Source organism: Gnatocerus cornutus, unplaced genomic scaffold (genome assembly GCF_029298725.1).
Source record: "Gnatocerus cornutus isolate USDA-ARS CGAHR unplaced genomic scaffold, icGnaCorn1.1 ctg00000023.1, whole genome shotgun sequence".
NCBI lineage: Eukaryota > Metazoa > Arthropoda > Insecta > Coleoptera > Tenebrionidae > Gnatocerus > Gnatocerus cornutus.
This window is the reverse complement of record NW_028275375.1, coordinates 2,126,971-2,141,850: the sequence shown is the minus strand read 5'-3', so window position 1 is coordinate 2,141,850 and position 14,880 is coordinate 2,126,971. Positions and strand designations below refer to the sequence as shown.

The 14,880-nt window shown below is 32.9% G+C and overlaps 2 protein-coding genes across 2 annotated transcripts in view; one reads left to right on the top strand and one right to left on the bottom strand.

Annotated features, from left to right (window-relative positions):
• Window positions 1-10,774, top strand: part of LOC148166340 (torso-like protein) — a 27,332-nt gene extending 16,558 nt beyond the window's left edge. The window contains exons 2-3 of the mRNA XM_088048655.1: window positions 2,414-3,070; window positions 10,109-10,774. Of these exons, the coding sequence (XP_087904781.1) occupies window positions 2,432-3,070; window positions 10,109-10,504 (1,035 nt within the window). The 5' untranslated portion in view covers window positions 2,414-2,431 and the 3' untranslated portion in view covers window positions 10,505-10,774. The remainder of the gene's footprint in view (window positions 1-2,413; window positions 3,071-10,108) is intronic.
• LOC148166339 (tetratricopeptide repeat protein 5-like) lies at window positions 10,584-14,880 on the bottom strand. Its single transcript, XM_088048654.1, has 8 exons — window positions 14,705-14,880; window positions 14,262-14,612; window positions 13,974-14,216; window positions 13,875-13,928; window positions 13,641-13,826; window positions 13,304-13,482; window positions 13,109-13,253; window positions 10,584-10,949 (listed from the first exon to the last, which is right to left on the bottom strand). Exons 1-8 carry the CDS (start codon window positions 14,759-14,761, stop codon window positions 10,830-10,832), a joined length of 1,335 nt encoding a protein of 444 aa, XP_087904780.1. The 5' UTR covers window positions 14,762-14,880; the 3' UTR covers window positions 10,584-10,829.

The following is a 14,880-nucleotide window of genomic DNA, read 5'->3' as shown; positions in this document are numbered from 1 at the left end:
AGTGCCACCAAATTGTATAAAATTTCGTAATTTTGGCAGTTTTAATCCCAAAACGATGAAATTTGGCGGTTTTACTAATTTGTACTTGTTTATTAACTGTGCTAAATTTCAAAATTTTAGAGCAAGAAAAACAGGTTTTAGAAGTTTTCATTTTGAAATTATTTTAAAAAGTTCTTTCAATTTCTATTAAATTTCGTAACTTTGGCTGTTTCAATCTCAAGACGATGAAATTTGGAGAATTTACTAATTTTAACTTGTTTATTAACTGAGTTAAATTTCAAAATTCTAGAGCAAGACACCAAATTTTTAGAAATTTCAATTTTGAAATGAGCCAAAAAGTTACACCCATTTCTGATAAATTTCGTAACTTTGGCTGTTTTAATCCCAAAACGATGAAATTTGGAGGTTTTACTAGTTTCGACCTGTTTATTAACTGTGGTAAATTTCAAAATTTTAGAGCAACAAACATAATTTTTAGAAATTTTAATTTTGAAATGAGCCTAAAAGTTCCACCAATTTCTGATACATTTCGTACTTTTGGCTGTTTTAATCCCAAAACGATGAAATTTGGAGATTTTACTAATTTGGACTTTTTCATTCACTGGGCTAAATTTCAAAATTTTAGAACAAGAAAAACAAATTTTAAAAGTTTTCATTTTGAAGTGAGCCAAAAAATTTAGCCAATCTCTATTAAATTTCATAAGTTTTACGGTTTTAATCCCAAAACAATTAACTTTTGAGGTTTTACTAACAGCTTGTTTATTAATTATGGCAAATTTCAAAATGTTAGGGCAAAGAACACAAATTCTAGAAATTTTGATATTGAAATGAGCCAAAAATTCGATCAATTTTTATTAATTTCCGTAACTTTGGCTGTTTCAATCCTAAAACGATGAAATTGGGAGATTTTACTAATTTCGACTTGTTTATTAACTGTGGTAAATTTCAAAATTTTAGAGCAAGAAACACAGTTTTTAGAATTTTTCATTTTAAAATGGGCCAAAAAAGTTCCACCAATTTCTATTAAATTTCGTTTTAATTCTAAATCGACAAAATTTGGAGGTTTTACTAATTTGGGCTTGTTTATTAACTGTGCTAAATTTTAAAATTTTAGAAGAAGTAACACAGTTTTTAGAAATTTTCGTTTTAAAATGAGTCAAAAAGTTTTCCCAATTTTTCTACTAAATTCCGTAACTTTGACTGTTTTAATGCCAAAACGATGAAATTTGGAGGTTTAATTAAGATCGACTTGTTTATTGACTGTTTTAAATTTTAAGACTTTAGAACAAGGAAGACATTTGAAATGATCCAAAAAAGTTCCTCCAATTTCTGATAAATTTCGTAACTTTGGCTGTTTTAATCCCAAAGCGATGAAGTTTGGGCGTTTCACTAATTTCAATTTGTATGGTAACTGTGCTAAATTTCAAAATTTTAGAGCAAAAAAAAAACAGTTTTCCAAAAGTTTTTATTTTGAAATGGGCCAAAAAGTCCACCAATTTGATAACTTTGGCAGTTTTAATGCCAAAACGATGAAATTTTGCAAGCACGTTCATAAACTTTTTTCCTTTTTTTGTTCATTTAAACTTATCGCTTAAAAACAAATGGTAATTAAGAAATATTGCGGAAAAGTTATTAACAATGAAGACCATAAAATTTTTATTGTGTTTTGTTGTTTGCCATATGCACTAAGAATTGCATTTTTCATTACAAAACACGAATAATTTCTATAATTTCACCGCTCTCATTTTCCGATCAACAATATGGTCGCCCTAAATAGATCTGATTACGAATGTAAATGCTTTTAATTGTTGCCAACTTGTAACAGTCGGAAAAAATTAAGAAGGTCGTACCAACGGAGACAGTAAAATGAAGTGCCTTTCAAAGCCTTTCAGCAGAAACTGTTTGATGAAGTATTTATCGCCTTTATCGCTTAATTAACGTCTCATTTGAACATTTTCTTCGCAATCATCGTAATCTCGGTCTCGTCCTCGGCGCACAATGATCCGCTTCCTTGGAGGATGAAGGTCCGCGTAATTCTTCTGCACCTGGTGGCGGTCTCAAAGCCTTTTAGCAAAAATTGTTTAATTAAGTATTTATCGCTTAATTAACGTCTCATTTGAACAATTTCTTCGCAATTATCTTAATCTCAGTGTCGTCCTCTGCGCACAATAATCCGCTTTCTTGGAGGATGAAGGTCCGCGTAATTCCCCTGCACCTGGTGGCGGTCTCGGATCGATCCTGCTCGACGGGATTCCACCGCCGGACGCATACCATCCCGTCCTTGTCCCGGGTGAACAACCGTCTCGCGAACCGCGGCTCCAGTTGCATTCGAGGGGCGCAATTAACTCTCCAATTAAGCCCCACCGCGCGCGCACCCAAGGACTCACCTTGTGCACGCTATCCTCTGTTTCAGGTGTCAGTCGCGGCGAGAATGTGGGGCCGAGCGCAGTTGCTCGTGCTGCTGACCGCGCTCTCTGCCTACGGAGACGACGTCCAAGAAGAGTCCCAGCTGCGCGCCGGCCGCTCCGTCGACCTCTTCACGCGCTACGGCTACCTCAGTCTCAGCATGAAAGTGGTGCCTCGGAACGACTCGGAGTTTCTCTTCCGGGAGCCGACGATCGACATCTTCGACGGGTTGGAGAAGTACGTGGTGCATCCGAGCAAAGTGCCGAAGAAGCAGAGGAGGGTGTTTGCGGGGGATTTTCATATGGAGTTCTGCGACAATTTGAAGCAGCTGGTGCAGGCGTATTTCAGAGACTTTAATTTCGAGAGGTTGGACAATCCGTGGAAGGCGTTCACGGCGAGTTGGTCGCCGGACGCGTTGGCCAGGAATTTGGGGATTAATTCCTCGTTCGTGCATAAGGAACACTGTTATGTGCTGATAAGACTGGCGCGGTTTAGGGATAGTGTTAAGTTGAGTACGATCCCGAATAATGTGAACTTGGTGGACGCGGTGGCGCGGGAAATTGACAACATTCAAGTTGGTGATGTGAGCAGTGTGTCGAGGTTCATCAGGAAGTATGGATCGCACTATATAGACTCTTATGTGACGGGGAATTCGCTTTACCAGGTAGTTTAAAAGAAGCGCCGATTTGGAGTTTGGAGTTTGGAAAACAAACAGAAAAATACACTTTTCTTTTATTTGATTTCAAAACTCTCAAACTGTATTTCCATTATTTTCTGACTTTTACCAGAGTCATTCACTTCCCATTTCTAATTATATTTTAATTAACAATTAGTTGGAAAATTAGATTTTTTGTTATCCATTCACCGTTAGACCATGGTCTCAAGTTAAATTAAAGTTCATAAATGATTGCAACGCACATTTTACATTTGTTAGAATGTTAATTAATAACAAATAGGTTGAAAATTAAAAACAATTTGTTTGATTTTTAATTGAAAAGTTTTTAGAAATAAAGACGAACCAAAAATTACCCCTACTTATTATTAAATTCGTAACTTTGGCTGTTTTAATCTCAAAACGATGAAATTTGAGGGTTTTACTAATTTGAACTTGTTTATTGACTGTGCAAAATTTCAAAATTTTAGAGGAAGAAACACAGTTTTTAGAAATTTTCGTTTTGAAAGAAGTCAAAAAGTTTCCCCAATTTCTATTAAATTCCGTAACTTTGACTATTTTAATGGCAAAACGATGAAATTTGGAGGTTTTACTAATATCGACTTGTTTATTAACTGTGTCAAATTTTAAAACTTTAGAGCAAGGAACACAGTTTTCAGAAATTTTTGTTTTGAACCGGGCCAAAAAGTTCCACCAATTTCTATTAAATTTCGTAACTTTGGCAGTTTTAATTCAAAATCGATGAAATTTGTAAGTTTTACTAATTTGGGCTTACTTATTAACTGTGCTAAATTTTAAAACTTTAGAGAAAGTAACACAGTTTTCAGAAATTTTCGTTTTAAAATGAGTCAAAAAATTTCCCCAATTTTTATTAAATTCCGTAACTTTGACTGTTTTAATGCCAAAACGATGAAATTTGGAGGTTTTACTAATTTGAACTTGTCTATTAACTGTGTTATATTTCAAAATTTTAGAGGAAGAAACACAGTTTTTAGAAATTTTCGTTTTAAAACAAGTCACAAAGTTTCCCCAATTTCTATTAAATTCCGTAACTTTGACTGTTTTAATGCCAAATCGATGAAATTTGGGGGTTTTACGAATATCGACTTGTTTATTCACTGTGCCAAATTTTAAAACTTTAGAACGAGAAAAACAGTTTTCAAAAATTTTTATTTTGAACCGGGCCAAAAAGTTCCACCAAATTGTATAAAATTTCATAATTTTGGCAGTTTTAATCCCAAAACGATGAAATTTAAAGGTTTTACAATTTTCGACTTGATTATTAATTGTGCTAAGTTTTACAATTTTAGAGCAAGAAACACAGTTTTTAGAAATTTTCATTTTACAATGGGCCGAAAAGTTTCTCCAATTTCTATTAAATTCCGTAACTTTGGCAGTTTTAGTCCCAAAACGATGAAATTTGGAGGTTTTACTAACTTCGACTTGATTATTAATTGTGCTAAGTTTAAAAATTTTAGAAAAAGTAACACAGTTTTCAAAAATTTTCGTTTTAAAATGAGTCAAAAAATTTCCCCAATTTCTATTAAATTCCGTAACATTGACTGTTTTAATGCCAAAACGATGAAATTTGGAGGTTCTACTAATATCGACTTGTTTATTAACTGTGCTAAATTTTAAAACTTTAGAACAAGGAACACAATTTTCAGAAAATTTTATTTTGAACCGGGCCAAAAAGTTCCACCAATTTCTATTAAATTTCGTAACTTTGGCAGTTTTAATCCCAAAACGATGAAATTTTAGGGTTTTATTAATTTGAACTTGTTTATTAACTGTGCTAAATTTCAAAATTTTAGAGGAAGAAACACAGTTTTTAGAAATTCTCGTTTTAAAATAAGTCAAGAAGTTTCTCCAATTTCTATTAAATTTCGTAACTTTGGCCGTTTTGATCCCAAATCGATAAAACTTGAAGGTTTTACTAATTTTGACTTGATTATTATTTGTGCTCAATTTCAAAATTATAGACCAAAGAACACAGTTTTTAGAAATTTTTATTTTGAAATGGGCCAAAAAGTTCTTATTTTTTTTTAATTTCAAACAAATAAAGTGGAAAAAATCAAGAGAATCTAAGAAAAATATAATAAGAACTGAATGTTAAGCGGGAGTCCAATGATAATGCGAGGAATCTCAAGACGATAAAAATTCCAAAGAATGTAAAAAATCCTTAGAACCCAAAAAATTAGATCGTCACATCCAGAAAGTCTAAAATGGACAAAATCAAAAGAGAAAAAACAGATAAAATTCAAACATTTCCAGGAATATGAAAATAGAGAATATTGAAACAAACGAAATTATTGGATTAAATGGATATTCCACGCGAGTTTTACACTACACTTTTTCTACGATTACGCATCTTTGTTTAATCGTGCAAAAGAAATCCTTGACGATAAACAATGAACTATTTGTGTGTATTTGCTAGGTTGCTATGTGACTCAAGCTATAGCAACAAGTGTGGAATAGCACAAAGCTAAAAACGGTAGAAAAAATCTTATTTAACAAGGAGAATTTAAAGAAAATCATAAAGAAAAACACACGTAGAAATTAGACACAACCGACCTTAAACCGCCCCTGGAAACAGAAAATTTGGAAGTTTAAAGTCTAAATTTGCTGTTATGAAATTCCGTACGATAAAGTCGCATTTTCTCATAACTAGATATTGGTTTTCCAGACGAAGGAGTTCCTCTATTTACTAAACGACTTTTCTCGACTCCTTTGAACAAATACCTTTTAATACACTTAAAAGATCAATGTCTTTTACAGACGCTACCTCATCGTTTTAATTGAGATAAGTACATTTAGTCCCCGGGAATTATTCCATTTCCGCTTTGAAATCAGGGCCCATTCGTGGCTTTTATTTTTGTTATTTGCTCCCTTTGGCGTTGCTGGATTTTGTCTGATGATACATATTTCCGTGTTTTCTGTTATCTATGATATTTACCAAAAAAATAATTATCCTGGAACACGGAAATTACTGAAATTAAAGAGCAATTTTACATTCAATTCCGAGTACATCCCGTATTAAGTATAATTACGTGTTTATTGCAAAGTGACCCCAACATTGCTTCTTGACCCTGACTAATCAAAAACTATTGTTTTTCGACGGTAATTCCAAGTTCCGTGTCTTCTTGGTAATTAATTTTTATTATTCTCCATTATTTAGCCTTGGTACTTATCGTATTTTACGCAATTAAAAATAAAAAGTACCTGTTTTCCAAAGCGATTTGTTTTGCCGTGCATCAGTCAAACTCCCATACGGAATTACCATTAATTGGAATTGGTTCGCTCTCATTAATCATGTTACATCAGAGGTTTCTCAAAAAGAGATGTTACAAAATGTGAAATTGGTGAAGCAAATTGCGAAATTCTAAACGAAAATTCCTGCAAGTAACGGCACAGCGATTTTTTTTTTTAATTTAATTTAATTTAATTATCCGTGGCTGTGAAATATTTAGACGCGACCATGAATTCGGGTCTAATATGGTTATAAATTGTCTGCTTTATTCGGTTGGATGTTGAACTCTTACGTAAAGTTAAAAACAGAAAAAATCAACGCAACAGTTATTGGAGCTTTAAAAGGGAATTGCGTAATTTGCAGTGATTTACATTCACTCGAAATCGGTCGCTAATGTAAGAAAATTATAAAATCTGCTCTTGGATATCAATTATCTCTATTTTTTGACTTTTGATTTTGGAATTTAGCACCGTTAATAAACAGATCGAAATTAGTAAAACCTCCAAATTTCATTATTTTGGGATTAAAACAGCAAAAGTTACGAAATTTAATAGAAATTGGTGGAACTTTTTTCATAATCAAAATTTCTAAAAACTGTGTTTCTTGTTTTAAAATTTTGATTTAATAAACAAGTCGAAATAAGTAAAACCTCCAAATTTCATGGTTTTAAAATTGAAACAGCCAAAGTTACGGAAATTAATAGAAATTGGTTGAACTTTTTGGCTTATTTCAAAATAAAAAGTTTTAGAATTCGTGTTTCTTGACCTAAAATTTTCAAATTTATTTAATTTTCTGAATTCTAAGGATTCTTTACATTTTTTGGAATCTTTATCTTCCTGAGATTCCTCGGATTCCCATTGGACTCCCTCTAAACATTCAGTTTACAACATATTTTTCTTAAATTCTAGAAATATTTTTTATTTTATTTTTTTGAAATTTTTTGGCTTATTTCAAAATAAAAATTTCTATAAACTGTGTTTTTAGCTCAAAAATTTTGAAATTTAGCACAGTTAATAAACAAGTCTAAATTAGTAAAACCTCCAAACTTCATCGATTTGGGATTAAAACAGCCAAAGTTACGAAATTTAATACAAATTGATGGAACTTTTTGGCCCGGTTCAAAATAAAAATTTCTGAAAACTATGTTCCTTGCTCTAAAATTTTGAAATTTGGCACAGTTAATAAACAGGTCGATATTAATAAAACCTCCAAATTTCATCGTTTTGGCATTAAAGCAGCCATAGTTATAAATTGTAATACAAGTTGGTGGTCCAATTTAAAATCAAAATTTCGAAAATCTGTGTTTCTTGTTCTAAAATTTTGAAATTCAGCATAGTAAAGAAATAAGTCGAAATCAGTAAAATCTCCAAATTTTTTTGTTTTGGGATTAAAACAGTCAAAGTTACGGAAATTAATAGAAATTGGATGATCTTTTTGGCTCATTTCAAAATAAAAATTTTTAGAATTCGTGTTTCTTGACCTAAAATTTTTGAAATTTGGCACACTCAACAAACAAGTCTAAATTAGTAAAACCTCTAAACTTCATCGTTTTGGAATTAAAACAGCTAAAGTTACGAAATTTAATAGAAATTGGTGAAATTTTTTGACCCATTTCAAAATAAAAATTTCTAAAAACTGTTTCTTATTTTAAAATTTTGAAATATTCCACAGTTAATAAACAAGTCGAAAAAAAAAAAATCTCCAAATTTCATCGTTTTAGGATTGAAACAGCCAAAGTTACGGAAATTAATAGAAATTGAACAAATTTTTGGCGCATTTCAAAATAAAAATTTTTAGAATTCGTGTTTCTTGAACTAAAATTTTGAAATTTAGCACACTCAACAAACAAGTCTAAATTAGTAAAACCTCCTAACTTCATCGTTTTGGGATTAAAACAGCCAAAGTTACGAAATTTAATAGAAATTGGTGAAACTTTTTGACCCATTTCAAAATAAAAATTTCTAAAAACTGTGTTCTTGTTTTAAAATTTTGAAATTTACCACAGTTAATAAACAAGTCGAAATTAATAAAATCTCCAAATTACATCGTTTTAGGATTGAAACAACAAAAGTTACGGAAATTAATAGAAATTGATCGAATTTTTGGCTCATTTCAAAATCAAAATTTCTAGAATTTGTGTTCCTTGCCCTAACATTTTGAAATTTGTTACAGTTATTAAACAAGTCGAAATTAGTAAATCCTCCAAATTTCATCGCTTTGGGATTAAAACAGCCAAACTTACGGAATTTAATAGAAATTGGTGGAAGTTTTTGGCTCATTTCAAAATAAAACTTTCTAAAAGCTGTTTCTTCTTCAAAAATTTTGAATTTTAGCACAGTTAATAAACACGTCGAAACTAGTCTCCAAATTTCATCGTTTTGGGATTAAAACAGCCAAAGTTACAAATTTTAATAAAAATTAGTGGAACTTTTTAGTCTATTTCAAAATGAAAATTTCTAAAAACTGTGTTTCTTGTTCTAAAATTTTGAAATTTAGTACAGTTAATAAACAAGTCCAAATTAGTACATTTTCCAAATTTTATCGTTTTGGAATTAAAACAGCCAAAGTTACAAAATGTAATAGAAATTCGTGGAAAAATTTTTCTAAAAACTGTGTTTCTTTTTCAAAAATTTTGAATTTTAGCACAGTTAATAAACAAGTCGAGATTAGTAAATCCTCCAAATTTTATCACTTTGGGATTAAAACAACCAAACTTACGGAATTTAATAGAAATTGGTGGATACTTTTTGGCTCATTTCAAAATAAAACTTTTTAAAAACTGTTTCTTCTTCAAAAATTTTGAATTTTTAAAAAAACTCCAATTCTAATTATTTGCTTCGTCCTCAAAACAAAAATTCCACAAAAAATTTAATTTTTGCTCTAAAATTTTGAAATTTAGCACAATTGATAAACAAGTAATAGTCGTAAAACTTCCAAATTTTAGTGATTTAGGAGAAAAACTAGTAAAATTACGGATTTTAATAAAAAAAAGTGAAAATGTGTTCGTCTTCAAAGCAAAAATTAAAAAAAAAAATTAATTCTTGCTCTAAAATTTTGAATTTTAGCGCAGTTAATAAACACGTCGAAATTAGTAAAGTCTCCTTTCATTGCTTTGGGATTAAAACAGCCAAAATTACGGAATTTAATAGAAATTAGTAGAACTTTTTGGCTCAATTCAAAATAAAAATTTCTAAAAATTGTGTTTCTTGTTGCAAAATTTTGAAACTTAGCACAGTTAATAAATAAGTCAAAATTAGTAAAGCCTTCAAATTTCATCGTTTTGGGAGTAAAACAGCCAAAGTTACGAAATTTAATAACAATTGGTGGAACTTTTTTTCTCATTTCAAAATGAAAATTTCCGATAAAGACATTCTATTTACTTATAAATTGTGAAAACATTTCATTTAAATATCTACCTTTTATAAGCCTACATTCAATGACGAAATCAATCTGCTATGGTAGTGATTATGAGCTCAACGTAGAAAATTCTTAGAAATCAGCGTATTATATTGTAAAATGAATGCTCGATGAACAAGTAGATAAATGATTACCACACTGATTAGAGAGATTTTTTCTTTTGATGGCCACGACCCTTTAAATAACGGTCCACTATCAGAGCTTGTCTGTTTTTTATATTAATATTCTATTTCATAATACCTTCGTGAGAGTTTCAACAATAAAAGAAATATGAATAAATTATAATTATTAATTTATTAACGATTTGTTTCACTAGTAAACTCGCGTGCTAACAAGCCTCTGACACTCCCTTATATTTCCAGGTGTTCGTCTTCGAGAAATCAAATTACCTCCGCATCAGAGAGCGCCTGAAGACCCAAGGCATCTCCCATCTAAACCCGACCGAACTAAGTCATTACTTCAGCCCTTGGTTCGCCGAACACATGGGCAATATTAAAGTAGCCAGTGGCAACAAAACCGTCGAACAATGGGCAACTTCCAAACTCCGCCTTCATTACTACATCTTCAGTTATCCAACACTGTTGAAGATCCACGGCGATACTCAACTCTTATCCGTTCTCAACAATTTACTACAAAACGAAGCTATTCTTCAGATGGGAATGAAGACACTAGCGCCGGCCTTCAAGGATCCGCAAAAACGGAAGTTCTTCACTGGGGTGCTGGACAACTTACTCAAATTGTGGGAGGTTAACTTGTAGTGCATCCTCTCGCTGTGATAAATGTTGTGATACAGACGCCTACAAGGTTGGAAGCCTTGAATTAAGAGGAAAGACTATCAACGAGTTAATTAATGAGTTTATTGCGTGTTAAAACTATCTAATTGGTCCTCTATTCTAGATTTTGTTTGCATTCGGAATGAGGATGGTTACAGGCGTTGTATTTATTTTTATACAATAAATTATATTTTAGTACTCAAGCCAAATATGTAAAATTTTGTAAAGACTACAATAAAAAATGTAAGTAACAAAGTCCTGTTTGGATATGTTGTACCAATATTGCACAGGTCTCAATATCAATTCCAAACTAATCGAATTTTTTGAAGATGGACATCTGGACGCCTGCTTGGAGATTCCTGCTGACTTTTTTACTATTCACAACCATTACCAGAGGAGTCTCCACTCGAATTAGCCTAAACTTGTATCTCTAAAAAACAATAAATTAGTGGCGGAAAAATTGCACTGGAGAAGTGAAGTCGTTTCTGAAGTAGAAATATTACAAAATCTGTCGATTTCACTTCTAATTGCGTTTCATTTTTCTCGAATTTCCCTCAATTTTCCCTTTCTCTTAGACGAATTAGGTTTTAAGGACTTCATTTTTAGTTAGGATTACGTTTTTTAGCCCATAACACACTTGCGACTGGCTATCAAAGTAACCATGGATTGTTCTATTTTGGTTTACTTTTGTTCGGCGTTGTTGTATATTTATTCACTTTTTTTTATTTTCCTGTGTCCATATTATCTATTTACGCCCGAAAAAGATGCAAATAGGCAACACATTATACACACAAAGTGATTCTTTAATAAATCAAAGGCGGCGATGTCACCAGACGATTTTGCACAAATTGGAAAAAATTGCCAATCCGTCAAATCAAAAACGAAAATTAAATTTGACAGATTGCAGATTCATGATTTACCTTGGAGGCATTGGCGTATCATGTCGGCATTAAATTAAAAAAATAATTTGTTCTCGTTGTATAAAATGTGGCTTCAATTCATGTTGCTCGCCTATTTTGAGTGTTAATTCATGAAGGAACACCAAATGGCACTCGTTCAATGTTGCCTGTTACCGATACACAAATAATAAAATTATGCCCCCCGACCCCAGTATATTCTACGCTCATGTGTCAACCCTTCAATCGGTGTGAAAATTCACTAAGACCTACGTGCTAAAACACAAAGCCGCCTTTGATAAACACTAAAGAATCGCGCTTTATCAAAGGCAACTTCGTTCTATCTTTTATTTAAATATGTGACGTTAAACGCCTAAGATCACTAGATAGAAATTTGTTTTTTTCGTTCTTTTTTTTTCATCCTAATTTCCAGTTTCTGCTGTTTTATACAGGGTGATTTTGAAATAGAGGCAGAAAAAAATCCATTACAGCTCACTGTAAATAATTGAAGTTGGCAGGTTTCGTTTTTTATATTGCTGTCTCAGTTTAAAAAAAAAGTAAATGAAATTGATTCGAATTTTTATGCTACGCCAATGATTACTACGGTGACTAAGGTCCATTTTGTGCATATCAGGTCAGGATTTTGGAATTTTTAACGTCTTCTACTATCTACGACAACGAAATGTGCACGGCAAAATTGTCTAGCGCAATTTTCACTTCAAATCATAGGCGCACTTCTAATTGTCTTTTATGACAATTGATGACAGTAGTTAGTTAAAATCGGCTAAACATTGAACTTTGGCCGAAAAACCAAGACCTGTTGCAAAATTTGATGAAAATCGGTCGCCAAGAACAGTGGCTGCTGATTAGTAAGAGTTGTATAGGTAAAATAAAATGTTTAGAGAAAAATCAAAAAGAACGCCACTGCTCAAAATCCGATTTACATTATGGAAATTCAGAGAAAAATCCATGACAACGAAAAAGTCGTTCACATTTCGGTGTCGCCAATAGTACGTATTTTCGTAAAGTCGCCTATTTTTCCGCCTCTATTTCAAAATCACCCTGTATACTCCAACTATTTTACAGTGGCGGCCAAAAGTAACGAGTACAAGTTTTGGACGCCATTTTCTTAAAAATTCAGTTGTGTAAATCGGGATGACAATAATTGCAAAGTAGGCATTCAGATTATTGCAATCACATTACTAAAACAAATGAACAACATTGACTAAAAAAAGCTGAAATTACATGTTGCCATCCTTTAATTATTGCCTACTTAGTATTAGTAGTTCCAATGACGTGCTGTTAGTAGGTCAACAGATTAATTTTTAGCCCGATTTACAATGACAAAAAAAGTGCAGCAGTTACTTTTGGCCGCGACTTCTTACTGCATACCAACAAAACAGTAAACAAGTAATATGGCTATTATACCCGAATTAAGTACTATGCTTATTCTTCAACAATTTTACGGTCATTTTTTCGTTACAATGGTAACACATCACAGTTATAAGAAAAGTCATGAAATATGAGTCACGTGAGAGTCATATTTACACTTGTTGGAATATGAATATCATTATATTGTTGTAGATAAAATAATTTTTCAAAAATATTTCCGAATTCTGATCTGTTGGAGCAAAACGAACTTCATATTCACTTCTCCAGTACAAAACCTCGTTGACTAGTTTAGTTAACTTACATTTTCTTTATACACGAAGTCTACATCAGTGACGTACGGCTCAGGAATCGCCACTGAATTCCCAATGATCACACCTTTTCCATCCGCCAAGTTATAAACGGTCACCACGACGCAAGTTCCTTCTTTATCCACCAAACAAAATGTACTGAAAATATTAGATAGTTATTTTGACACTTATTTAAAAAATGAAAATACAAAGGAACGGAATCTTCATTGTGGACGGTACAGACCACTTTTCCCAAAACCACCTTTTCCTCGTTTAAACCAGGCTTTAAGTCGCGTATTCGAATTTCGTCGAGTTTTACCGTCTGGTTGGTGGTGGTCGAGGTGTAGCTGCCGCCTCCATAAGGCCCCAATTGCTTCGAGTCGATCGCCTGGAAATTCAATAATTTTATAACCCACGTGTTATGTACAAAGTTTTATCTACGACTTTGTAGCTCCATTACATAAATTGTTAAGTAATACATTACAGAACGGGTTTTCTCATTACACAACAAGTGTAGTAATAGAGCTAGTTGTACAACTAAACCACCTGTAGAGTTTGCTGCAGGCGCTTCGCCTTCATTTTCCCACAGGTCGTGACGAGCTCGCAAATCTCATTTAGGTACTTCCTAAGCTGCTCTTCTTTAACTTTGGGTTGCTCCCACGTGGGATCGTACAAAGCGGCCTTGTTAAAGGACTCTAAGGCCATCTGGTACTCTTCTTCATACTTCAGGGTCTGCAAACTCAAGATGAAACTACCTCAATCAATCTGAGTTGAACTTACAATTCCTTTGTTGTAGTGTAAGTCGGGGGTGCTTTTGGCAACAACGTCTTTCTCCTACAAAGAAGTCGTATTAATTGAAGGGATGGAGGTGAAACTTACTGCTTGAGAATACGCGCTGAGGCACTGCTTGAGGGTCTTGGGGTTCTGTTGGATTCCAAAGAAGGATGATAAGTGGGCATTTCCAAGCACTGCCCATGAGAGACCGTCAGATGGGTCTAATTGGAGGGCTTCTTTGGCGTATTCTAAGCCCTTTTCAATGTTGGTGATGAGGTTTTCTTTACTGGTGGAGTTTTCTTGGCGTGCTAACATTGAGAGGTTTCTTAATGAGACTTTGTTTCTTCTCTGCAAATTCAAATTATTATACTGAAGAGTTGCGTGGACTTTTACCTCTTTCAAGGCGCCATCAAAACAATTTTTCGCTTTCTTCAACTCGTCGTTCTTCCAAAAGCACTCCCCTAGCTCATTCCAAGCTTCTACAGACTTAGGATCTAGTTTAACAGCCTTAGATAAGAGACTCTCTGCTTCTTTACTAAATTTAGGAACAACATTTAAGAGTCTCCCTTTGAGGAAATTATATTTAGCCCTATCACATTCCAACGCGCTAATTTCATTCTCTTTAAACACATCTAAAATCTCAGCGAGTTTTTTTTCAATATCTTCATTTTTATCTACAGCGTCTTCAATTTTATGGGTTTCAAAATAATGGTCCCTGTATAAATACAAACGATTAACGTTTTCCTGTAATGAGACTTGATGAAGCACCACTCCTTTTAAGGGATTAGTTGTAGGTGGGGGCACACCTGGCGGAAATTATAATTATTTTAACTTACCTCTAGGAAATGAATTGGGTTTTGGTTTTTCAGTGAATCTCCACTGTTATCCATCATTTTTTACATTTATCGGCAATTTTTTCACTCATTTCCAGTCTTGATCAACGGAGAACTTGTTGTTTTGACGTGAGAGGTTATGTTGTTGGGAAACCGTCAAATGTCAAAAAGAAAACGAC